The sequence below is a fragment of the Perognathus longimembris genome, chromosome 15, assembly GCF_023159225.1.
Source record: "Perognathus longimembris pacificus isolate PPM17 chromosome 15, ASM2315922v1, whole genome shotgun sequence".
NCBI lineage: Eukaryota > Metazoa > Chordata > Mammalia > Rodentia > Heteromyidae > Perognathus > Perognathus longimembris.
The window spans coordinates 54141285-54168138 of NC_063175.1; the positions used below are offsets into that span (position 1 = coordinate 54141285).

General features: G+C 46.3%; 1 protein-coding gene across 1 annotated transcript in view; it reads right to left on the reverse strand.

Annotated features, from left to right (window-relative positions):
* Positions 1 to 7761, reverse strand: part of Cd226 (CD226 molecule) — a 31261-nt gene extending 23500 nt beyond the window's left edge. The window contains exons 1-2 of the mRNA XM_048363284.1: positions 7421 to 7761; positions 6798 to 7136 (exon numbers count right to left, since the gene is read on the reverse strand). Coding sequence (XP_048219241.1) covers positions 6798 to 7136; positions 7421 to 7466 — 385 coding nt within the window. The 5' untranslated portion in view covers positions 7467 to 7761. The remainder of the gene's footprint in view (positions 1 to 6797; positions 7137 to 7420) is intronic.
* Between the last annotated feature and the right edge of the window lie 19093 nt (positions 7762 to 26854).

The window sequence follows — 26854 nt, forward strand, 5'->3', positions numbered from 1 at the left end:
AGTCCCCTCCTAGTCCTTCTCAAAACTCTTCAGGAAGTGTGATGTGCCACAAACTTCAACACCACTTGTGAAAATGCCTTTACTTCTCGGAAGGTGTGAATGCAAGCTTGCTCTCTCCATTTAACTGCAGACAGGACAGCCAACAGAAGCCTCGAAGCAGCTATCATAACCAAATGCCACAGGCGGTGGGTGTGGCTTCACCAACAGACATTTATGATTTCACACTTCTGAAGGCTGGAAATCCAAATTTAGGGTCCAGTGAGTTGGATTTCCTTGGAGTGCCTCCCCTGGTCTAGCTTTCAGAACAGCTTTCTCTGCGTCCTCACCTGCTTTTGCTCAGTTCCATAATCACTTCTTAAAAGGACTTCAGTCTTGAGCTGGGCGCCCATGGCTCATGCCTATAATCCTAGCTACTCAGGAGGCCAAGAACTGAGAATCAGACTGAAGCCAGCCCAGGCAGGAAAGTCCATGAGATTCTTCTCTCCAATAAACTAGTCAGAAAAGACCACTTGGCTTTTTGACTGTAGTTCAAGTGGTAGAGCACTAGCCTTGAGCAAAAGAAGCTCTGGGACATCACCCAGGCCCTGAGTTCAAGCCCCCAGAACTGGCCAAAAAAAAAAAAATAATATTAAAATTCAAATACTTTGAGCTCAAAGAAACGTAATACCAGCAGTTGTGTGTATATTTGTCATAATAAATGTTCCCTTCTTTAGAAAACATTGCCAGGATTTAAGGAAAACAGAAGAAAGAAGCTATAAACGCCATGATATGTAGATGGTCTTAAGTGAGCAACTATACTTCTGGAAAGATACTAAGTGGATATTTTGAGGATCTGATGGTGTGAGCTAATGACACAGACAAACCGGTGCATTTGTGGACATTCACTGTTATCGCCACCCTCCATCTCCAAGATCATAATAGAATTCTTCAGTGGTTCCTCCTGCGTATGCCCAACTACAGCACCCAGTGGGTGAAGCAAAAGCAATGTATTCTGTGCATTCATACAGGAGAACTGCGAAGCTGAGCTAGAATATTCTAGTCACGAGTCCTTTATATGTCAAGAATGAAATTACCTTACACTGATCGCAGGTGCACCCACCCCACCCCCACCCGTGTCCCTTCACTCAGCTATTCTGAAATGCCTCTGTTGGTAGCACATAGAATTTCTTTCCTTCAGCCTGCCAAGCAAAGACCGGTGTGTTCTTAGAAGCTAGTCCGCTGCAACGTGAATGTCAGATTTCTGAAGTATTCTGCTCGTTAAATGGAGCATGTAAATACAGAACTCATGCCCAGACTTTGTTCCGTATGCCGTCCTTCCACTGAATTCAGCAGGTATGATGCACACACTTCTCCACGGCTCTATGCTACCTCTGTCCATATACATGCATATCATATCAATAGTGTACGGACATGGCTCTTTCTCTCTGGGCGATTGGCAGATCCGACTGTTAGAAAATGTAAGTTAGCTAAATCGCTGGAGTTAGGGGAAGCTTTCTCCCACTGAGATTTACTGGATTGGGGATACTCTCTCAAGGGAAGGGCCAACTGCCCCATCGCTGAGTTATTTAATTAAAACTATCGTAGAGTAAGTACGAGAGACGTTTCCCAAGGGAGCTGTTTTGCATTGGTCCCTGGAAGACTGACTCTTAAAATTCCTAACAGTTTCCCAATCTTTAATGTCTTCAGAAATAGTCTCCTACCATTTTCTTGAAGGAAAAACCATTCTATTTGCAGTCTCCACTCCCAAAAGCAACCAGTGACAAAAAGCACAACCTAGAGATCAAGTCTCTTTTTTTTCCCCCCATGATTTTCGTGGTTGTTCACGTCTCACCTGGACCCAGGAACAATTCCTCAGAGAAAGTCAACCCCACTGGGGAGACCGGAAGCTTGGCTTCGGCTTCCTTTCAGTTACTTATGTTCTGGTTTGTATGTACATTAAAAATCCCTCACTTTGCTAGGTGCTGGTGTCCCATGCCTGTGGTCCTAGCTACTTAGGGAGCTCAGTTGGAGGACTGCAGTTTGAAGCCAGCTCAGCCAGGGGGGAAAAAAATCAGCCTTGAACAGAAAAGCCAACCAGGAATTGAGGCTATCCCAGCACTGAGATACACACACACACACACACACACACACACGCACGCACGCACGCACACACACACTACCCTCGTTCTTTATTTTATAAAATGCAAACTATAATTTTTATTCCCAGTAGGCAGTGGGGTCTGTCCATGGGTAAATCCCCTGTAAGGTTCCTTTCGAGTTAACTTATACCTAGCTACCAATCTTGCAGAAAAGACTCCACGAGAAAGGGCCACAGAACAATGCTCTATTTCTCAGCCTCTGACCAGAGGAATTTTAGAAGAAGAAGAAGAAGAAGGAGAAGAAGAAGAAGAAGAAGAAGAAGAAGAAGAAGAAGAAGAAGAAGAAGAAGAAGAAGAAGAAGAAGAAGACCACCCGTGAGGGCCCGGTGGTGGGGGCGGGGGGAGCCCAGGCCTGAGTGGGCTCAACTTTTTCCACAGTGACCCAGTGGGCACCGACGGTGGCGTCCGTCCGCCCTCCCTCCTGCACCACCCCTTCCCCACCCCGGAGCAGGGTCACCCACACAGCTCTGCAGAGGAAGCATGCTGGGAGCCCTGTGGTTGTCAGGCGGCTCGTGGGTGCCGAGGGGGGGAGGAGCTGTTGTGGTAAAGACCAGGGGAAGAGGTGTTGCGTCGTCTCCATCACTGTGAGAGGAAGCAACAAGGGCAGGAGGCTCTCCAGCCATCCAGGCTAAGAACACACTGAGGCTGAGACTCCTTCCCTAGCCCTTCAACCGGGTGGACCACGAGCCCGCAACCATCCTGGGATTGAAAGCAACAACCAGGTCTGAGAGTAAGGGAACGATGGTCCATTCGAAGAGCCCAGCAAAAGGTTCCTGAGCCCAGGGACCAGCAGTGCCACACTGGGGGTTTCCCTCTGGGTGTTGCTGCTTGAGGCGACGGAGGGGAGGAGAGAGAATGATGGAAGGGGGAACACCGCTGGAGACCCATGGCATCCACATCGGCATGGCCTTTGCCATCCCTTCCGCCCCCAGGGCTCAGCACCGCCATCCCTCCCGCTCGTTACAGGATCAGGCCGGTCAGCGCCCCTGGCCAGCGACAGACACGCGTGAGGAGTCAGGGAGTGGGGAACGCGCTGTGTTCGCTGCTGGTGCCCAGGCCGCCTAAGGGTCAGTGCCCAGGACACAGAGAGCCTGGCCCGTCCATGAGCGAGCCAGCCCGCCACTCAGCCTCCCGAGGCTCAAACCACCTGCCACTCCCTCCTCAGTGGATGACCCCAATGACCTCCTTCCCCCCTCCACTGCTCCCCTCCCTCCCCCCGCCCTCCTGCGTGCCCACACAGATGCCCTCGCACACTTGGGCCTGGCCAGCCTTCAAGCTGCGGCCTTGGGTTTCCGCCCCTGCGCCATGGCCACCTTGGCCGCGTGCACCGGGTGGTCAGCTGCCTTGCAAACTGGGATCCGCAATCCCCAACGTCCCCCTGGCTTCGAATTGCACGCGCTGCCGACCAAACCCCGCTTGACAGCTCAGGGCCCTGGAAACAGATCGACGGCCTCGCTTTCAAGCCAAGCCGGACTCCCGATGTCCACTTAGTTTGTTTCCTCAAATAAATAAAGCCATCCGTTTTTTAATCCTTGCAGTACAAAAACTCAGAACCATGCTTGAAGCTTCCTGATTCCCTGAGTTCCAGGCCAGATTCGAATGAAGATTTCACCCTGAACGTAAGGCAATCGGCGACAGGCAGCTTGAGATTTCCCGTCAGGGGTTAAGGGACATGATGGAGTAAACAGGCCTGAAGCCTGGGAGAAACCAGCAGACCTCATTTCTTCTCAGTTTCACCAAAAAGGAGGTATTAGCCACATTCAAGTGAGCCATGGTGGTTAAGAAAAGAAAACCTATGTACAATATTGACAGGAAATAGCAGGCGTGATTATGTATAGAGACTCCGCCGGGCTCAGTTCCTTCGGCCATTGGAAATTCTTATCATCTGCTATCAAACACGGAGTTTCTTGATTCCAAGAGTTACATTTTTTTGTGTTAAGCAGGTAGCCCACTCTCTCTGTATGCTTGCACAAAGATTTAACATTTGTAGAGCATATTGCTAATAATGCGCAAAAGGAAAATTTTACGCGAAATTTTAAGGTAAATGTTTTAAAATTCAACCCGTGTTTAAGCTTGTTAATATCCTTAGATTAAAAGGGGAAAAATAGTCAGCCTTCCGAATGTCACGATCGGGTAGAACATCCCCCCACCCTGGCCTTTAATCAGGATGTCCTTCAAAATGGCGCATGATGATTGGGTCTGGGGATATGGCCTAGTGGTAAAGTCCTCGTCTCGTATACATGAAGCCCTGGGTTCGATTCCTCAGCACCACATATATAGAAAAAGCCAGAAGTGGCGCTGTGGCTCAAGTGGCAGAGTGCTAGCCTTGAGCAAAAAGAAGCCAGGGACAGTGCTCAGGCCCTGAGTCCAAGCCCCAGGACTGGCCAAAAACAAAACAAAACAAAACAAAATGGCGCATGATGAAAACACGAAGACTACATCCAGTTGCTTGGGGGTGCCCTTCTCATCCCACCCTGAGGGACAGCTGCGAGATCCTTTCTCTGACTGGCAACTCCACATCCCGCCCCCGAGTTCGAAAGAGACCCGCGGGGCTTTCTTTTCTTAACTCAGAAGAAAAGAAGAAACAATACATCTAAATGGTTAAAAAAAAAATAGAAAAATACTCCGCACTGTTGCCCCCAATCCCACGTGGGTAGGTGCAGCAGTCCGCGTGGGCAGCCTGGTTACACACCCGATGCTGCGTTCTCAGAGACGGCCAAGCCACCCGATTCCAAAGGCTCGCCCTCTGGTGACTGAAAGCGAAGAGACTGACCATGGGTGGCAGGGAGGGGAGCGAGGCAGGGGAGGGGAGGAGGGGGGTGAAGTAGGAAGGGAACCCACAGGTCACATACAGAATGGCTTCCTCGTTTCAAGGCCCTTCCTAATCCATTCCTTCACGCGAATGATTTGTCCAAAATGGACGCTACACTCAGAACGTTGCAAATCCCATCTCACAGACACCTGTGCACAACAGCACGTGGGCTCCTGGGGGGTAAATGGGATTTTTTTTTTTAATAAATGAATGTTTAAAGAGGTGTTGCTAATTGACACTCCATAAACTTTCTCCATCAGTAAAATTTAGGATGAATTTACCTTTACCCAGAAGACAGGAAAATTCACAGATATGAAAAGCTTTTAACCTTTTGGTCACTTGATATCTTTTATCCTGTATTGTAATTTTTTTCTTTTTTAGAATGAGGCTCCCTTCTAAATGAAGCAACATATCATATTGTGGGGGCTTTGGGGTGCCATGGGGACTGTGATTGGCTACAGAAAGTATGACTGGACAGTGTGTCTGGAGAAAGCATGATGCACGCAGAAACAGGCCGGTGCGTGCTTGATTTGTGTGAGTAGAGACACGGGATTCTGAGTGTTAGACATCTCACAAGGACCCTGTCCTAAGACAGGATGACGGTCCCTAACCTTTCCTATACTCTGATACTCCCTGACCTCCCTCTTGGAATGGGCCCTTTGACACGCAAACCCAAAACACCTCAAGTTACCTTGTACTCTGAGGCCCATTGAAAGCGGAGGACAGAGAAAAATTTGGAGTTCTGAGGATTATCCCCATCTCCCTGCATCTCTCTTGACAATTTAAATATATTATGAGTGATTCTTTTTCCCATGGCCGCAGTCTTCTGGAAAGAACCATTACATGTCATACAATATATGACATTATATGTCATCATATGACTATATATATATATATACATATATATAGGTTATGATTTGAGCATCACCAGAAAAAAAACCACATATGGAACCAAAATACTACTTTCTTTATACTATCACTGATGTCTGAAAAGTCCATTATGACTCCTTTTGAACCAGATGCTTAGGAAATAATAGTAAGAATAAAAATGCCTTCTGTTTTCTGATGACCACCGGTCAAATTCTTTAAATGTATTTTATCCGTAAGCCAGTCTACAAAGAGCATGGAATTATTGACTTGATATTATTTACATGGTATTATTAACTCAGGAACTTGAGGCTCGGAGGGAATGAACCACAAACACAAGGCGATAGAGAAAATAACGATTATACACGCAACCCACGCTTTTACAAGATCCCATGCTCACTGCGTATGACGTGGACCACACAACAGCCACGGGTGATGACAGCAGGAAACACACCACGCGATCCGTACACTCTTCCAGACTAGCAATTTCAGAAGTAAGAGTCCTTCTCTCTAGCCAGAACTTGGCAATAGTGAAAGATGAAGTCAGCCTGACTGGGAGTCATTAATACATGGTGTGGGCAGGCCTCGGAGGTGCAGGAACCGAAGCTAGAGCTGGGTAGCTCTTTTAAGGAAATGCTACCACGTGGCTGGGATAAAGCAGTGAAAATGAGGGGCCTGGCCCCTTACCTACATGTTGCTAACATCAATTCAGGCTAGACTCCTATGGCCAGGAAGGCAAGACAAAACCAGGGTTGCCTTCTACAGCATGCAGACGTGTGAAGCCCTGTCACTCAGAAACGACGACTTAGGGGAAAGCAATCCATTCGTAGCGCTACTCCTTTGAGAGAATGACCTCCTAGACTTTCAGTATAAATGGAAAACACTGGAAGAGGATAAAACCTTTAACAACTTCCAGATGGACCCTTGAGAATCAAATAAGGCAGGTAGAGGGAAAGAAAACAAAACTCGTTGGTGCTTACCTGTCGTGACCACCTGTATGATTTTTTCCATACCCCCGTCTGGGAAAGTGTAGAAATGGCAGGTATAGAAGCCTAGGTCAGCTTCGGAGGCCTTCTTAAAGCTAAGGATAAGAACGTTGGAAGCCGCTGTTGAGTTTTTTATGGACACCCTATTAGCATAGGGTTTCGTGATTTCCAGACCCATAGTAGGGTTGAAAGTGGCAATTCTGTCTTTCTTCTGGCCACTGTGCTTCAGCCACACCAGCTGGGTGAGTAACTTTGTCGGCGAGTGTGCACACTCCAGGGTCAGATTCTCATTCCATTCCACAGTCGTGTCCCAAAGTATCTCTCCACAGAGAGCTGAAACAGACGACAGTTCGCAGATTCAGTTAGACCCCCCAAGTAAACAAGAATTTCTAAGACATTGCAAGTGCTAACTTAGAGGATCCTGAAGACGGACATCACAAATACTGGTGGAGGTGATACTAAAGACAGACGGTTTTTCCACTGCGGACAGTTGGCACTTGTAAACTTTCAGTTTTCTGAGAACAAGCAAAGAGATTCTCCAAGGAGTCTGGAACGTATCACACGCTGACACCCACAATGAAATGAACTTGCGATGAATACATAGAGATGGGCTTTACCTTTGTGCACATGGAGGAGAGCCAAGAGGAAAGGCAGGTAGTCCATCCCTGGGAAGCGTTGGAGAGGCTGGCCTATGAGAAAGCATAAATAAACCTAAGTCTATCATGGCACGCACCGCGCAGCCGGGACACGGCTTCCTTCCTCGCAGATAGTATCAGCCACATCTTCTGGTTTGAAGTGCGACACAGGAAAAGAAGTACTGCTCTCCTGGAAGGGCTCCGGTGCTTCTCTTTCGGGGAAACAGCTTATTATTAAGATCGTATTGGCTACCAAGATTCATTCAACAGATACTGTCTTTGTCCACTTCTATTCTAGACAGCAAGGATACAATAATACACTAAAAAAAAAAAATACAACTTTTCCTTTCATGGAACTGGCATCCAAGTAGGAAGACACAGGAACTAAAAAAAGTTTTATATGTGTGCATAAATAGGAATGTATATTATATATTATCTACCATATATTGACATTATATATATGTTATATAAATTATATGTTCTGTATTATTTAGAGAATATATTATACGTTTTTATAAATATTTATATGTTCCTTCATATCTAATTCAAGTATTACATAGCATATTAAAGAACATATTGTCTTTATTGTATATCATATGTATATAACATAGTGTATACTTTATTATATAAATTATATATCATATACTATTTTAGAGAGAATATATCCTATGTATGAAATATATGTTATTTATACATGTATATACTACTTACATATATACAAATCCTACTTATCTGACATCTGTCTCTGAGATAGGTATGTCTATAAGATTGTGACCTTGACTCTCACACATAGTTGCCAAGGGAAAATAAAGCATGACAATGCTGGTCAATATATTTCAGATAGAAAGGTCCAGCTGAGGTCAAGGCAGAAACTGCAGATGGGGAGAGTCGATATGAAACAGCCCCTCAGGTGTTGGCCTTCCTGCCAGTTCTACCTGCTGGCTGGCCTCAGGCACTTGCATTGGCAGAGAGAAGCAGACCACAGAAGAGACCACGGCAGCCAGAGACTTACACAAACCCCCCTCCCCCCAGGTACCTGGTGAGATATTTTCCAACTTCTGATTTGGAAAGAAAGAACTCTAGCATGACAAGAAGCTACATGCTAGGCAGAAGAGGCGTGTGTGCTCCAACTAATTCCCCCCAGTGATGGCGTCCTGACCTAACCACAGTACAACATCAAGGCAGTGCTGGTTTCTTGGTTTCATCACTTCTGTCTTCCTTCTCTTGTGAAACAATTCTCACTCTAAGTGTTTGTGTTTCTCTGGGTCTGGCTTACATTATTTAATAAGACTTTTGCCAAGTCTTTCCATTTCCTTACAAAGGGGGGGGGGATGATGTCATTCTTTCTGATGGATACATAGGAACGGTAACCCCTCTGTACGTCACTTTTCTAACAAAAAAGGGTTTTTAAAGGATATTTAATGTGTCCATATGAAAATTATACCTCTACATAAAGGAGGAATTGTACAGCACTCGGGCCCATTGATTAACACAAAATAAATGGTAAAAGGCCAAGCACGGATGGCTCAATCCTAGCTACTTTGGAGGTTAAAATTTAGAGGGTTAAGATTTAAAGCCCAAGAGGCTCCATCTCCAATTAACAAGCAAAAGGTCTAGCTGTAAGTGTGACTCAGGTGGTCAAGTGTCAGCAGTGAGCAAGCAGACTGAAGAAGCATGAGTCCCACAACTCAAGTCCCAGTACTGTTAGACAGATAAGCAAAATATACAAATATGTAAATATATATATATATATATATATATATAGTAAATGTACAATCTAAGAGAAAAGGAAGAAGAAATCATTCAGGACAGTTTGCCTAATGGTAACTCTGAATTTCTTGTGTGATTCAGTCCAAATGACCATAAATAGGCCTCAACTACTCCATACGCGTTTCTATCTAGCGTGGGAACATTTTCAAATGACATGAAATCCACAATGCAACGAGAACCAGAACTCAATTATAATACGTACACGTACTAATGTTCCATGCTGTCTTATGCTTACATAGTACTTTCATACCTATGATATAATCTGTCTGTAGTCACTTTGTTACATATTAAAAGTTATTTCATTCTCTTTTTTGTAAATGATTTAATGTAATAATGAATTTTTCTACATTGTTAGTGGGTATACTGGTTAGTGTCTTGGAAACACAAGCATGAAGAGATCATGGTCTTTGCCCACAAGAAATACCTCACATAATTGGCAGGAAGAATCAAACGGTGATCTGTAATGATAAACTTGAGCTGGTCAAGGGTGGCACATACCTGTAATCCAAGCTACTCAGGAGGCTGAGATCTGAGGATCATGGTTTGAAAGCCAGCCCAGGCTGGAGAGTCCTCATGAGACTCTGATCACCAATTAACCAGCAGGAAACCAGAAGAGGTTCTGTGACACAACGTGGTAGAGCACTAGCCTTGAGCAAAAGACCTCAGGGACAATGTCCCTGAATTCCACGACTGACTAATTAATAACAGAATTCATAACAATAATAATAAAATTGAAATCTTCTATGCAAATTATCTGGTTAAGTTTTATGACACACTCCAAAGAGGGAGTGATTCATTCTAACTGATTTGGGAAGGTGGGAAAAGAAAGTAAAGATCGTGTGTATTTTCAGGAAATGGTATGAGTACAGTCTGGGGTGTGACTAATATCTGGAGTTGTGAATACATTCTGGGTCCTGGCTACAATCTGAAGCTGTGGTTGGGGTCTAGGAATATGACCACAAGTTTAGAGATTTGACTAAAAAAAGTGTGACTACAGTGTGATGTGAAGGTGTGACTACCTTGTGTTGTGAGGATAATCAGGAGTGACTACAGTGTGAGCTGCTACATGGAGATTGACAAGGAGCAACACAGATCTCAAACTATTACTGTAATCTAAGTAAGATGGCAGGTGTCTTGGAATAGGAAGATATGAAACAACCACAGTCAGTATTCACACCTAATGATTCAGCAGAGGGTTACTTTCATAAAAACAACTACTAGAAATGCTTGGGGGTTGTTTTTCAGCATACTAAATATTCTTTTTATTACAGTTTCTGAATTCTGAGATTGTTGATTTTTTTCCCCTACGCTTTTAGGAAAAAAATAATCAACAACAAAACTTAGAACACTGTCTATCACAAAGGATATGCCTTGTACCCTTGCTAAGATGTCAACAAAATTTTCAATGTCATGGGGAAATGTCACTGAATGTAGAAGTGTATTAGACATAAAACTAAACAAAAACAGATAGCATGCAAATCATAACTTTAAAAGGTATGCTTTTTATCTATGTATACATAAAAAGCCTGGAAAAAAAACACATTAATTAAGACTTTTTTCTTATAAGCAAGTTGAGCTCTGGTGGCTTATTCCATTAATCCTAGCTACCCAAGGGTCTAAGAGTTGAATATTGCATTTCAAAGCTAACTGGGGCAGAAACGTCCACAAGACTCTATCTTCAGTCAACGAGGAACAAAACAAAAACAAAAAAACTGGAGATCACTGGTGTGGCTTAAGTGGTAAAGGCCAAGTTAAAAGCCAAGCGAGGCCACAAAACCCTGAGATCAGATCTTGGTATCAGCACACACACACACACACACACACACACACACACACACACACACATTAGCAATTACAGGTGGGCTTTTATACATTTTTATAAGTCTTAAATTGAATATGCTACTTTCATAATAAAAAGGGGCTGTCTTATTTATTTATTTTTTGTCTTATTTATTTTTGAATGGTAATAACATGAGATTGATTTAGCAATATATTACAATTAGCTATAAAACATTATTGATTGTAAATAATATTCTTTTAAATGATGAGTGTAGCTAATCACCTGTTTCAATTGTGTATATTAATTCTACAAAGGGGTTTCATTATGATAGTACCCTGCATACACATAATATACTGTGATGAAATTTACCACCCAGGACTCTCTCCTGTCTTCCTCCTCTCTTTCTAAACAATTTTTTATTATTATCTTCAAATAATTGTCCAAGGTGCTTTCAATGCCATGTGCACAATTATTTGAACAATGCACCTCCATCAGTCACCTTTCCATCATTTTCCCACCATCCATTTGCCTCTTGGCTTCATCAAGTTCTTCAGTTCTATTTTTCCCTGAATCTTATGACTGTATGTTCACCTACTTGGCCTCTTACCATTTGTCTCTCCCTCTTGCATTGGCCCCTCTTCCCAGTTACCATTTATTTACAGGCTATCTTTCTCCCACTGTATAGTGTGTGCTCCTTGGTCAAAATGCAGTTGGCTGTAGATACATGTATTTATTTTTGGTTCTTCTAGCCTGTTCCTTTAGAAGAGTTCTATTTATTGAAACCTGTTTGATTCATTGATTTGAATCATGTATTCAGCAAGTTATTTATTCTTTTGGTGTCTAATATTCTGGACTCTATATATTCTGAATAATAATACCTTGTCAGATGAGTAGCTTGCAGACTGTCTCCCACTCTGTAGGCTTTCTCATCGCTATGATAGTTGTTTCCTTTATATGCAGAAACTTTTTAATTTGATGTAGTCTTATTAGTCATTTCTGGTTCTCATATCCTGGACAACTGGAGTCTGATCGGGAAATTCCTGTGTGTTTTTATTCTAGTATTTCAAAGTTTGGGGTCTTATTTTAATGTCCTTGGTCCACTTAAAAATGATATATTTTGCCGGCTGAGAGACAGGGATTTAGTTTCACTCCTGTATCTGTGGATAACCTGTTTTGCCAGCACTATTTAATGTCTGTTTTCCAACATGCGATTTAGTATGTTTATCAGGAGTCAGAAGACTGTATGTGTGTGCTTATTTCTGGACCTTCCATTCTACTTATGATCCTGAGTCTGATTTTCTGCTAAGACCATGCAGTCATGGTTACTATGGATTGGATGATAATTTTTAAGTGGGTATTATTCTTTTTCCTTGGGATTTCTATCCAGGATCATTTGTGCTTCTACATATATAGGAAAGAAAAAAGTCACACTGAGGGATGGGAAGATAATTGAAAAAAAGTGAAGGACAGCCTACATAATAGAAGAAATTAGCAAAGAAATCAAAGGGAAAATAAAAGATAATTAGTCAAAGTGAAAATAAAAACTATAATGAGAAGCCAAGGGTAGAGGCTCATGCCTGTAATATTAGCTGCTAAAGAGGCTGGGATCTGGGGATTGCACTTTGAAGCCAGCCTAAGCTGGAAAGTCTATGAGACTCTTATCTCCACTTAACTACCCAAAAAGCCAGAAATGGAGCTGTGGTTCAAAGGGTAGAACACCAGTAAAAGCTAAGGGACAGTGCCCAGACTCTGAGTTCAAGCCCCACTACCAACACACACACACACACACACACACACACACACACACACACACACACACACACACACACATAACACTATAATGAGAAATCTCTTTATACCTAGAACAGTCATAATCAAAAACAGGGAAAGTAATCATCTTGCAGGGAAATTTAGTACCTGCATGCATTGCTCGCAAGAATGTACAATACTGCAGCTACTGTGAGAATAATTGCCAGTTCCTGAGAGAGAGTTATAAACAGTTTTATCATATGACCTAACAACTCCGTTGCGAGACATACACCTAAAATAACGAAAACCAGATGCTCAGATAAACACGTGTGCACCCGTGATCATAGAAACACTACTCAGTAGAGACTGAGGTAGAAAGAACCTGAGCATCCACCAAGAGGTAATGGGTTTTTTTTTAATGTTCATATAACCATTCAGGAGAATCGATTCAGCCATAAAAGGAATTGAAGTAGTGATGTGTACATGTGAGTGAATCCTGAAAGTACACTATGAAATATGAAAGGACGTAGACATAAAAGGTCCTAGACAGTGCCGTCCCATTGATGTGAAGTGTCTAGAAGAGGCAAACCCACACCCACAGAAAGCAGATTTCTGGTTACCTGGGGCTATAGAAAGGAGAAAAGTAAGGAATGGGGTCATCTTGTAGGATGGTGAAAGTTTTGAACCTAATTCCAGAACATGGTGAATGTACCAAATGCTAATGAATCGTGCATTTTAATGGTGAATGTTGTGTAACGCCAGTTTCCACTAAAAGTGCATCACTGCTCGTGGACCTCGAAAGTTCAAAGGATCCCTAAATCTGCCCAGCCGCAGAAGCCACCACAACGTGCTGTTGGCTGTGTATTATTGTCCCATGCTCTCCCCATCACCCTGGACCACGATGCATGCAAAGAACAGAGCCTTGCGTCGGACGGTGTGCCCCGCTTTCATGGTAGCAGTGGGAAATAAATAATGCAAAAAGATCAGAGTTCAGGATGTCCCCTAAATAATGTAAGGTATAAAAATTCCAAAGACATGCTTACTAATACACGTACAGATGTGTGTGGATGTGTGTGCACCTTTGCGTGGGCTCTGGGAAAGTGTCAGAAGTATAGGTTGGGCAAAGAGTGGGCAAAGATACAAAGACCAAACGCCATGACAGTGTAGTAAGACCAATTAGATGTGATGGCGGCCTGTCCTCCTGGAGGGAGGGAAGGACTCTCGCCACCAGCCCTAATGGAGCTTCTTCTAACTGGGAGTGAGGTACCGAGGTGTACGAGGAGACTGGGAAAGGGTTACTAGCTGAGAAGAACTCACAACCATGTCTGCACTCCCAAGGCACCCACAACCCCCTGGATCAGAAATGGCCAAAGCTTACACACACACATCTTCTGAAACGGAGGGACCCGGAGGTCATGCATGCACAGGAAAGGCACGGGCCACCGCGGGCCTGCAGATAAAGTTCCGCTGTTAAACTTGGCTTGAGATGAGCCTATTTATCAACATCTAACCAAAGACAAATAGAGACTGTGTCAGAGCTATTTTTGTGGTGTTGGCAGCCTTTTTTTTTTTTGCATGATTTATGAAGGAGTTTTGGTTTGAGGGTTTTTTTTTTTCTTCTAATAGAGCTGTCTATAGAAAAGAGCTTTGTCGTCAAGGAAGCCATTAATCAAAGTATTACTGGGTTTCTCGACTATTTAAAACATCTCAGTGAAACACACAAGCATTTGTCTAGGAGCTTCCTCTACATGGCAATCCTGTTGACCTGGACAGCCATCTTGACGTGTGTTGTTTCCACGAGCAGTGCCCCCCCCCCACCCCCGGGTCCTCAATTCCACGCTTCTGCTTTCTGTCCTAAGTTCTGTTGCTCCAGTTGCCTTTCCCGTGTCCAGACACTGGGAAGATTCCAGTTACTGCTCAGCTATCCTATTCACCCGTCGCCCTAATGCTTGGTGATCACTTCCCACACTCTCTCAGAGTGCTGGGCACTGCTACCCGGGGACGCCGGCTGAGAATGTGTGGCTGGCGACACTGGAAAATCAGATGTGAGGTCCCTGCCCCCTCTTCCTCTTCTCAGATGCAAGGGCTTGGCTGCACCTCTGCGGGCTGCCCTGGCTGCGGGCGGGTGCGCGCCTCCAACACCATTCCTTCCGTCTACTTGCAAGCACAAATCCCGGACACGGGGTCATTTGAGCCTTAGAAGCCCAGCAACAATTAGATCTTGGCCCCCCTCCCCCTGAATAAGACTACGGCCACGTCCTCCAGTCCCCACCTCCATTCAGATGACCGCCTTTACTGAGCTCAGCGGGAAACCTTCGGGACAGAATCCACCCGATCGGGTTGCACTGAGAACTCCCATTCATGTACCAGTTCTCTACGGCTACCAGGAGGTGAGTTGGGGCAGAGTGCATTTCACTGCTAGGATTAGCTCCCGAGCGCGCTACACAACGCTTGCCAGCCTTTGCATCGCATAAGAACCCTTTGCAAGGTACAGTTATTGTTCCATTGATCCTTACTTGCTCCTTCTGAAGAAAAGGAAAGTTAAACCTAACAGCCCAGACCCTGGTCATATATATATATATATATATATATATATATATATATATATATATATATTTTTTTTTTTTTAAAGAATAACCTCAGTTTTCTTAGTTTCGGGAACTAATACTATCAGGTTTATCCTCAGTACCATTTTTCTAGCAATTGGCTGAGATAAAGTACTTAAATGGCACTTGTACCGAACTTGTTAACTCCCAGGTTTGTGGAGACAAAACCCATTCGATGATTGGTAGCTTTCCTGCCACACCCGTCTGCCATACACTATCCCGGCGGTGGGACGCTTTCTCACGCCGATGGCTGACGTTTCCTGTGAGAGGCGACTGACCTTGCCACGCGCGTGCAGATCTCCTGCCTCCTCCTCTTCTAGCTGGGTGTTGGATGAAGTCTTCCCGTCCTGGGTGGCTCGACCCCTGGGCCCCAGGCGGGCAGCTTCCGTCCCTCAGTTCACACTGCTGGATCCGCAGGTAGCTGCCCATTGCTGGGGGCAAATTCACCCCCACTCTGAGCTCTTCACATTCGCCACTGCCTGAGGTAGTAGCTAAGCCTTCGTGAGGCCGCAAGGCCTTCCTGCTTCCGGAAGCATCCCCACTGGTGGGCTGCTCGGAATCATTCTAACGCAGCTATAGGTCTGTTCCTCTTTTTGAGTGTTGTCCTTCGGGCACTGCGGGTTGGAAGGAGGCACTTCTCATGCCCTCTTCCAGCTCTAAGCTGAAACTACCTGCAAAGAACTTGGTTCACTTACTGGCCTTCTCTTCCCCATTTTCCCCCTGCCAATCACAGCCCAGTACGCTCAGCATTGTCTTAAACTCAGAAAGCTTTCTTATCTCTACCCCTATCGAAACACGTTTCCTGTCTTTCCTTTTAAATACAGTTTCTTTTTTCTTTTTTTTAATTTGCCTTGCGTTCTTTGATCAAAGCAAAAGTGCACAGATTGATATTTCCAAAGAAATGCCTCCACCTCTTTAGTAGCTGCTAGGTTTTAGGAACATCTTAGTTTCTTAGCTGGATCAGAAAAGAGCGACGTCCGTTTGGCCCTTCTCTGCTGGTGAGCCCTCGGTGGAGAATTTGTGGAGGAAGGCTTGGGTCCATACAATTCACAATACTAGAAAGAGAGGCAGCCTTGCCATGGGCGGTAGCGGCTCACGCCTGCCATCCCAGCTCCTCACGAGGCTCAGAGCTGAGCATCCTGGTTCCTTCAAAGAGAGCCTGAACAAAAAAAGTCCAAGAAACTCACCTCGCCAACCAGCAAAAAGCGGAAAGCGGGGCTGGGGATATAGCCTAGTGGCAAGAGTGCCTGCCTCGGATACACGAGGCCCTAGGTTCGATTCCCCAGCACCACATATACAGAAAACGGCCAGAAGCGGCGCTGTGGCTCAAGGGGCAGAGTGCTAGCCTTGAGCGGGAAGAAGCCAGGGACAGTGCTCAGGCCCTGAGTCCAAGGCCCAGGACTGGCAAAAAAAAAAAAAAAAAGTGGAAAGCAGAGGTGTGGCACAAGTGGTAGAGCACTGGTCTTGAGTAAAAGCGTGAGGCCCTGAGTTCAAGCCCCACTACTGGCAAAATAATAAGAACAAAACAAAAGGCTTTATTTGGCAGGCTGGAAAGCGCTTAGCTGGACCACCTGAACTTGACACTACTTATGTACAGGAAGGCACAGGTGTGGACTCGTCTGTGTCCCCCCCTCTCTCTGTGACCATGAAAGGAAACACAGAAATTGTGTTCTTTGCCACACAAACGTTTCTTGGGCCTTGCTGAGGGCTAGGTTTGAAGGTTTGTTCTTCCTACCTGACATAATCCAGACTTACATAGGCCAAGAACTGCTCCCAAATTCCTCCACCTCTTCCAATTCTCACCCATATGCAAACACATGCAAGCGCGTACGCGCGCACACACGCACACACACGCGCACACACCATCAACATCATTTTTATCACCCACATCGCCTATGATCGGCCAGGCCCACAATAAAGTTTTTGCTATTACGAAGGGAGACAGAGTGGAGACAGCTTCTGTTGTTTCTCTGCAGAGATCATCCATCTAGTTTTGATCGTTCTTCTGGAAGAATGTGGAAATGTTGTGATAGAGAGAACGTAACAGCTTTGGACGGTGGCCTAAGGAACACGGTGACAGTCCTGAGTTCACAGACATTTCCTCCCTGCTCTGAAGCTTGCTATTCAGAACTCAGCAAGGAGGCGGCACGTGAAAGCGCGCATGCCCAGCCCGGAATCGTCCCCACGCCCCGCATCATCCCACCCGGAGAGCCAATGGAGGGGACACGCTAGAAAAGCAGCGAGGCAGAAGGAAGCTCGTCTGCCTGACAGACACCAATGCTTCCTCCTCCACCTGCAGGGAGCCTCACGAAAGGCTTTTCCACGGTTTGAAAGCAAGAAGGCTGGAAACACTACCATCTCCAGACAGAGTCAGGAAACAGCAGAAATCATTTCAGCCCCGGTTGGGACATCACGTTAACTATGATTTCATGCTGGGGTTTGTTTTTTTTTTCTGGAAATTACCAGAACACCGCCGCATTCTTATAACCCAAGGTAAGGAAAGTGAGAGAGACAAGCACTTAATCTTGTTTTTCCTTTGCAAATCGTCTTGAGAGAACTCAAATTGGTCTTGGCTAGAAACACTATGAAGTAAAAAAGAAAAACATAGATATATGGTTTTGCCACCCCTACTTAAAGTAGTAAATCAAGATAACTGTGAACAGAAGGTAACAGAATCTGGTGAGAGGTGGAAACTTTTTAATGAAAGGTGTTCATGATCTGCAAAACTTAAACCTGATGATCGATTCGAATTTCCCTAAAAATGGTTCGCACAGCTAGAAGGGGCTCCTAATCATGAACTGGGAATAATGCATTCATCTACTACATCAACATAATAAAAATTAGACTCATTGATAATTTTAAAGAGAAAAATAGACTGAAAAATAGAGGATACATTTTATAAACCTAGGAATAGAGAGATGGGGTTGGGGTTTAGAAAGCTAAGTATGTATGGCATTTTATATGCATGTAGATGTATGCGTAAGTATGTATGCATATTCATATGTCTACGATGAGGAAAACTTAGACTTCTCTCATGGCAAATATACACTAACAAAGCAAAGAGATGAGCAATAATATAAAACACAACATGTAAGTACTAAACTATCAACCACAATAAATACACATTCTCCAAAACGCAGCAAAAAACAACCAATGGCTGTTAAATCACTTCACAAAAGGAAGTCACAACACTTAAGCTACTAAACCGACGTTTCCTAAGGAAACTTACAAACTTATAAACAGAGAGAACAGTGGTGCCCATCATTAGCGAGCGCGTTGGGGGAGGCATCGCTGGTGGACGTCTGTTGGTAAGAACGCCCTGGAACACATTTTCTATATCCGCTCTGTAAGCCACAGAGTTAAGGCACCGAGATGAAATTTTAAAAAAGCCAAAAGACGGTCTGGGGATATGGCCTAGTGGCAAGAGTGCTTGCCTCATATACATGAAGCCCTGGGTTCGATTCCCCAGCACCACATATACAGAAAACAGCCGGAAGTGGTGCTGTGGCTCAAGTGGCAGAGTGCTAGCCTTGAGCAAAAAGAAGCCAGGGACGGTGCTCAGGCCCCGAGTCCAAGGCCCAGGACTGGCCAAAAAAAAAAAAAAAGCAAAAAGACAGATGCTATATCCTCAGACCTCTCGAAAACACCTCCATTCGTTTAAAAAAAAAAAAATGTAAATTCAGCAGACATAGACCTAGAAAGGCCTATTCCTCACAGCACAATCCTTCTCGATAGGAGCTGGAAGCAACCCCGCACCTGCCTCTCCTGACCTGGACTTCACTGCGGCCATCCCCACAGCAGGGGCTTGGTGGCTCCGCCGTGCGTGTGCACGTCTGCGTCTAGACAGACCTTCCCACGCCCTGCCCAGCCAGGAACTTCCCTCAGCCCGCACCCACGGACCCACCTGAGGCAGAAGTGCACCAGCCGCCGCGAGAGCCGCCCCTCACCGGGACGGAGCCTTGCGCAGGCCTAGCCCCTCTCACCCCACACCCCGCTCTTCCCCATCTCTTCCTCGCCTCCAGTCTCTCACTGGACCCCAGGTATGTGCGTCAGGGACTCTAGGTCTTGAGTATACTCAAGAGTGCTAAGTGCTTCTTTGGGGTTCCCCCGCCCCCCTATAAAAAGCATCAGGAAGCAGCATCTTAGCCCAGCTGTAGGCACAGAGAGACTATCGCTCTCCTCCAGGCCCTGACACAGTTCCTTCCTTTTGCCTCTGGACGGCCCGTGGCTCAGTGCTGCCCCCGTGTGGTGCTTGGTGGCTGCTCAGGGAGCCCACCCCCCACCCCCAAACTTGCCATCCCAGAAGCCAGGAAGGTCTGTGCACAGACAGCCAGCCCTGCTGGTTCCAGCCCTGGGCCTCAGGTGCTCAGCCTCCAAAGGAGGCAGGGGCCCCACCCAGCCCACTTTCCATCGACGCCCAGACCCCCCCCACGGGGGGGGTGGGGAGCTTCCACCCTGCCAGGGTCAGGCCAGAATCTTCTAACAGAGAACATGCTGGAAAGGCTGGGTGTCTGTCTCCTCCTCTCCCAGGCTGCTGGAAGAAAGGTTGATTGTCCCAAATGGCAGAAACTCTACGTGTGCCTGAATCGAGATACCTCCTCTTAACAGCAACGACGACTTCTGAACGTCTCTCGCCGGGTCTGTGCTTGGCAGCCCAGCCCTGACTTACACTAAGGCAGCCACAGTCGGGTTAGGGGGGCTGGGGGACTAGTTCTCTCATCCAGGCCTGTTGACATGGCGTCCTGATGGGGCTGATCTTTCTGTCTTAGGGGACCGCAGGTTTGCAGGCCCACGTCCTAGGCAAACAGCACCCGCACGTAAGCCAGGGTGGCAGGGACACTGCTGACCGCAAGGCCTCCAGCGCCTGCCCCCCCCCATGAGGAGCCCTCAGTCACGGGCATGGACGCCTCCATCTGCCTCTCTACACGCCTGTGGCTTCATTGGAACGTCGCCCCCCTGGCCCCCCCTAAACCAAGAGGTCCTGAGAAGGAAGGGAGGGGCTGGAGCAGACAGAACAGCAGCCCCCCTCCCAGCCCACGAAGCCGGCCCGCCTCCGCCCGCTTCCACAGCAGGCACGGAAACCAAACCACATCCTAAGGAGGCAGGCAGCTCCTCTGCCCCCCCCCTGGGGGGGGGGGGAACCCACAGGGAGCTCGCTTCCTTCACAAACCCAGTGAGGGAGCCGATCAGGGCAGGAAGAGGAGGGCAGGATACCGAGAAGGGTAGGATGAGGATAGGAAGGCCTTCAGGGGCCCCCCATCCACCCCCCCCCCCACACACACACACTGCAGAGGGTACGTGCTGACGCCAGCCTGGGTTGCAGAAGTTGGGGTTACCCTAAGCCCAGCAGGGACCCTTAGGTTAGTGTTCTCCAGATTCCAGCTGCCTAATTCTCTGCCTTCGATGCTGGACCACTTCAATGTCCGGACTCAGCTCCATTGGCCTGGCTCATTTTTAACTGAGACCTCAGATCCATTCATTTTTTTCCCCCTCTACCTTTGCCAAAGTGGCAAAAGGAAAGTCTGGACGAGTGTGGGTACACCCCACGGCCCCACGCTACAGCGCCCCTTTCTTCGTCTCCAAGAGGGTCTGGGACCTCTGGGGCGAGCAGGCTCCTTGGGGAAAGTTCCACAAGCAGAATGCTGTGCAGGAGACGAAGCTTTTAGACTCGTTCACCCTTCTCCCCTCCCAGTCTCAACTCGGGATTATTTGCTTGTCTAATTCACATATTGATAATTTTCTGACTACCTTCCAAACACAGAGGCTGGGACACTGGCTCCTAATTTCTCTGTTTTATGGGTTAGTTCTCAGGGTAGTTCTGCTGCTCCGGGTCTCTTTCCTCTTTCACTCCTTATGGAGTGTTTTGGGGGTCTCTTCCCTTCCCCTGGCTCTCCCCCTCTCATCCTCTCTCTGTCTCCCTCCTTCCCTCCCTCCTTTCTTGTCCATGTCAGGAATTTAATTGAGGTATTTATGGTTCCTACATTTGCTGCTCGCATGCTATTTTAACAAATGACTGCAAGTTTAGTGGCTTAGGACAAGGAATGCACCTGGCGCGGCTCTCACTTAAATTCCAAGGTCAGCAAGACCGCATTTCCTTCTTCTAACTCTAGAAAGAACGTGTGTTCTGGATGCTGCGAGCTTGTGGAGTTGCTGCGTCCCTGGGCTCTTGGCCCTGCCTCTGTCTTGTGGATCAGCAATGCAGTGTCTCTGCCCATCCCTCCCCACCTCTCCTTCCCGTTCTTCCTTCCACTGCCCCTTTCCTCCGAAGGACTCCAATGACTCCACTACAGTCATTGTGATAATCCAGCATAATCTCCCCATTTCAACACTCCTTGACCTCAATCTTACGTGCAATGACACAAAGATCTTAATGCTTAGAGGAAATTCCAGAGACTAGAAGGTGCATATCTTGCAGCGGGGGAGAGGTTCATTATTCGATGGACCACAAAAACCAATTACAAATGCACCTATTTCCTTCCTTCTTCGGAAGCCTGAGCTTCGGCTGAGTCAAAGCTTCAGTGCTTGAAAGTATACCTGCTCGGGGGGTTCAGCTCTATGGTTTTGGTACACTGAGGCCTGCTGGAGGTAGAGACCACAAGAGAGAAGAAAAGTCTGAATGAATGCCAAGCCATACATACACACTGACATTCATACAGTAATAATCCGAAATACCAATTCATTAAACTATTTCTTGTTCAAGTCTTTGTAGACCTATTTACTTTCTGATAATAGTATCAGGGTTCCTCTGGGTTCCTCAAGGCTAGAATCTGGTAGCACTATTCAAGAAAAAGAGCAGTAAGATAAGAGCCAGGCTCAGTTCTCACAGAGGGCAAATCTCATCTTGATGTGTGCAGAGTGGGCTGAATTTCACACATCTGCTTCCCTTTAAGTCTGTCTTACCAAGTTTTCCCACCTGCTACAATCTTCACTGCCACTGAAACCGTGTTTTCCTGTTCTTCCTCCGATTTCCGCGTAGCGATTTCTCTGGAGACCTTTTCAGTTCTTCCTCGTCGTATTGTCTGTCTCCATTCTGCGCACGCCGGCCTGCCTACCTCGTCCTGAATTCCCTCCCAGAGGAGCTTTTGCAGCAGGTCAGCGCCCTCCATCACAAAGCTGAGATGTCCTCAGGTTCAAAGCGGCATCGCAGGCCTAATTCTCCTCGTAGTACAAGCAGGTAATCAGGACCGTTCCTCCACCAACATTGATCAAGTTTCACACAGTGGTGTAAGCACACTGGAAGTCGTTATTTCGTTTGTTGTTATTAAAGCCAAACATTAAATGACCTGTCCTTTTAAACTAGAATATCGAAGTTCCCCAGCTCGTGTTCAGGATACCCTTCATCCACAGAAAGCACAAAACCCACTTCGGGGTGCCCAGGCTCAACCCTGGAGCCTGCAACGGAGATGTTTTCTATCGGAGTCTCCCAATCCACGGACGTAGCATTTCAATTATTCACACCGTACGAACCTGATGTAGCCCCATCTGCCAATTCTTGTTTGTATTCCCAGAGCTACTGGAGAAAGGGATTGCCTCGGCCTAAATCTTCACACATTTTCCTCAGGCGAGCAGTTTCCTTTGCTGTTCTGATCCTGCATTTGTCTATTTGTTCCATTTTCACCCGATTTTTTTGCACAGGGTCAGGGAAGTGAATTTTATTCTCCTACACAGCGATGTCCAGTTTTCCGAGCACCTTGCGTTCAAGAGGCTCTTTCCCTACGTGCACTTGGGTCTGCTTTCTCAGGTTGTATCAGAGCAGGTGCGAAGCGTGACCCCCCTGCCTTTAACCTTCCCCCAGTCCTTTAAGAATCCCTCCCTTCACATGGTATTCTAACTTGGAACGAGAGACCCCTAAAGTGAGGGTCTCTTTCTCTTGCTCCAATCACAGGAATTAACTGGAGGAAAACAATGTGCTAGACCGGAGAGGGCCGGCCTCCAGAGGTCACGACCTTGGAGGACCTTGGGGGACCTGAACCCAAGTCCAGGCTCCACCCAGGTCTCCTCCTAGCTCATTGTGGCCCATGGAGTTGGGGATTTGAGATAGAAAAGTCTCGTGGTTTTCTCAAGGCCGTACATAATTCGGATTCTTTCCTCTAATCCTGTCTCCCAATTTTTTGGTAGAGTAGTGAGCAAGATGATCTTAGGTTGTATAATACCGTGACAATTGATCCGCAGAATGTTTTAATCTTTTTGAAATACCTCGCACCATATATGTGTGTATGTGTGTGTGTGTGTGTGTGTGTGTGTGTGTATCATTTACAAATAATGTTATATCCAGTTTTCTAATCACCTCAGGTTAAATATATATATTTACATTGTGTACATTGTGTACATTGTGTACATTGTATATACAATATATATGTTAATATTCCATACATTATATGGATATAATAGCATATAATATATACATTATACTAGATATTAGATGCATTCTAATTTAAACATGTTACATATATTTATATAACTGTTATATATTTATATATTTTATAAATATATTCCGTAATATATATTGTATATCAGTATGTAATATATTGCATATGGCTTATGATTTCATATATATATATATACACTCATAAAGAGTCTTAATGACAGATGTGGATCGGTGCATCATTAGGAAGTTAGAGTGACTGCGATAAGACAAGTGAGTTCCGTGAAGGGGTGGATGGGAGCAAAAGAGGCTGGGCTAACAAGGGGGGTGAAAGAAGATGGAAATGTTCAAGAAGAGGGCTTACGTGTATGACGACAGGAAAAAGAAACTGGTTGACATTGTTTAAGGAAGGCGTGACCATCGTTTAAGGGGGGGGGGGGAGAGACTGGATGGAATGCCTGTGAGATGGAGTCTGGATAGGCGTAGGAGCCGTCTGAACATTCCTCTTTAGATGGCACACATGAGGAGGAATCAGCACCAGCCTTGGGCAGTCGCTGTCCTGTGGTGAATCGGACACCATTTTGTTCATGTCTGTAGCATAGAGGACACGAGGAGTGTAGGTGGGTGTTACAGAGATCCAGGGTTAGCACTATGGAGGAAAAGAAGATAGACGTGGGATAGGGGATTGAGAAGGAGAACGTTTGTCCCTGAGTGAAAGTGGAAGTTGCCTGTGTAAATCGTGCGTTTTGAGATGCATTTCTGAGTTCTGCTTGCGGAGAGCGGCCTTGGACTCCGCCATGAGCCCAGAGCGTGCTCTGACCTGACCTGCCTCTCACAGCTTGCTTTGGGACAACCCCCACCCCTACCCCCACCCCCCATCCCCCACCCCCACCACCTCGTGAAGCCAGGACTCCCTGCAGACATGGCTGACTGCAGCCTGGGGAGGGGACCAGGCACTGGTCCTCTGTGGACACAGACAAAAACCAGTCTCTCTGTCAACCCCTGTGATCCCCACACATCAGGTTCTTCCATGTCTCCTGGGACTGGGCTGCCTCCACTCCTGCTGCAGCCTCCCTCCCGATCCCCACTCCTCTCTCCCTGCATCCAATCCAGCGCGGAGCCCCCAGCTCCTTGACCTGACGCCCCCCCACCCCCCTCCTCCCACCCTTCACCTCTGCTTGCCTCCGTGTGTGGCCCCCTTGCTCTATGGTGCTGGACCGCAGGCCACACCCAGCCCTCAGCCCACTCACAAGCAGAAAGTGCACACACACGCACACACACACACACACACACACACACAGCCTGAAACACCCCTGCCATCACCACACAGGACCTGCCCCGCCCCCCTGAGAAATCTATGCAATATTATTTCAGAGACCCTAGACTTCCCCGCCCTGGGGGTTGGGGGTCAGCCACTCTCCCATCCACTTTTCGGTCGTTCCTCTCACACCTCATCCCTAAATTAGCTGCTCCTCCAGAGCCTTCTGAATCCACCTGCTTCTGCTTTGCTTCCTTTAGCTACAGTCCCTGGTGCACACATGAAAGAACTGTGCGCAAGCTCGCGGGAAGCCAAATGGAAATTGATTGTTTTGAAACAAAAGCTTTTTTTTTTTCCCCCCAAACCTGTCTGACCTGGACCTGACACAACTTGATTGTGTCCCAACACAGGTCATTCTCAAGCCACAGCGGATGAAGATGTTTTCTTTTACACACACACACAGCCATATTCGCTCCCTTCTCTGCTCGTCCTCCCAATACATACGGATAATTCTTAAAAGGTCGTCAGTTGGCTGTGGTGGTTCACATCTAATCCTAGGACGCAAAATGGTCACAAGTTTGAGGCCAATCTGGACTACATGATACGGCAAGGAAAGAGAAAAAGAACAAACAAATGAAAGGAAGGGAAATGAAGGGAATGAGAAAGAAAGAAGAAGGAAAGGGTAAGGGAAAGGAAGGGAAGGGAAAGAATCAAGGACAGCCAGGAAGGAAGGAAGGAAGGAAGGAAGGAAGGAAGGAAGGAAGGAAGGAAGGAAGGAAGGAAGGAAGGAAGGAAGGAAGGAAGGAAGGAAGGAAGGAAGGAAAAAAGGAACAGAAGAAGACAAAGATCATTTGTGTTACTATCATTATCACTCTGTAAATGTTAATCATTTTTGAACATTGTCTTTTAGCCAAGAGCCCTCTCCACCTCTTCTGAAATATAGAGTAGCAAGTTCAGGGGCTATAATGTCCTGACTACCAAGCACTGTGGTCTTCCTTCTCCCTGCAACTATTCCCTACTCAGTTTTACAGTCAAGTACCACTGGGGCATCTTGGGGTCTGGTTAAGGTGTTTCAAGCCAGCCTGCGCTTGAGTGCAGCTGGAATTTCTATCATTCCCATTTGGCTTTTTAGGAGGAGTTGGATTTCAAAGCGCTGGTCTCAGTATTTATATAACTCAGGCATCAGATAAGGTGTTAATTCCTCCCTCCTCTGTTGCCAAATGATGAAAGAAGAGAGCTCAGCATCTTTTCTTGTGAAAGCTCTAGGTGTGCTGGGGGATCTTATACTTGGTGATGCAGTTAGGCTTGGGGATTCCTTTCTCATTAGCTCCTGTAGGATAACGATGCATTCATAAGCTGAGGTTCTACAAGAAGCGACATTAGAAAGCCAAGATTATCTATCGTTGAGAATTCCGGGAGATACACTCAAGTGATACCACAATCTCGACAAGATCAGCAGATGTAAGTGGCTAAATTATCCACTCAAGATTGGGAAGCATTTTAGAAGAAAAGATAAACATGAGCTTCTGGAAGGATATCTTGTTTCTGATTCAAACCTTAATCTCGTTGCTATTACTTAATCTCCGTAGCACCTTATTTAAAAAAAAAAATTCTATGGACAAGAAGATCCAGAATATTTTCACACTTCACCTAGAGATCCTTTGCAGTGGTGCTGAGACCGTCCATCCAGAACTCCAACCATGTCTGAGCAAAGTGGATTTGCAGAGATAGGAGAATGTGGCCCAGTGGTTCTGAAAGTGATTGCACAGACTGCAAACCCGGTTCCTCCCCCCGGGCAGGGACCATTGGGACTGAACTGGACTTGGGAAGTGAAGGCATGAGGAAGGCTGGTAGACAATGAGGAGGGCGGAGCAGCCAGGAAGAGACC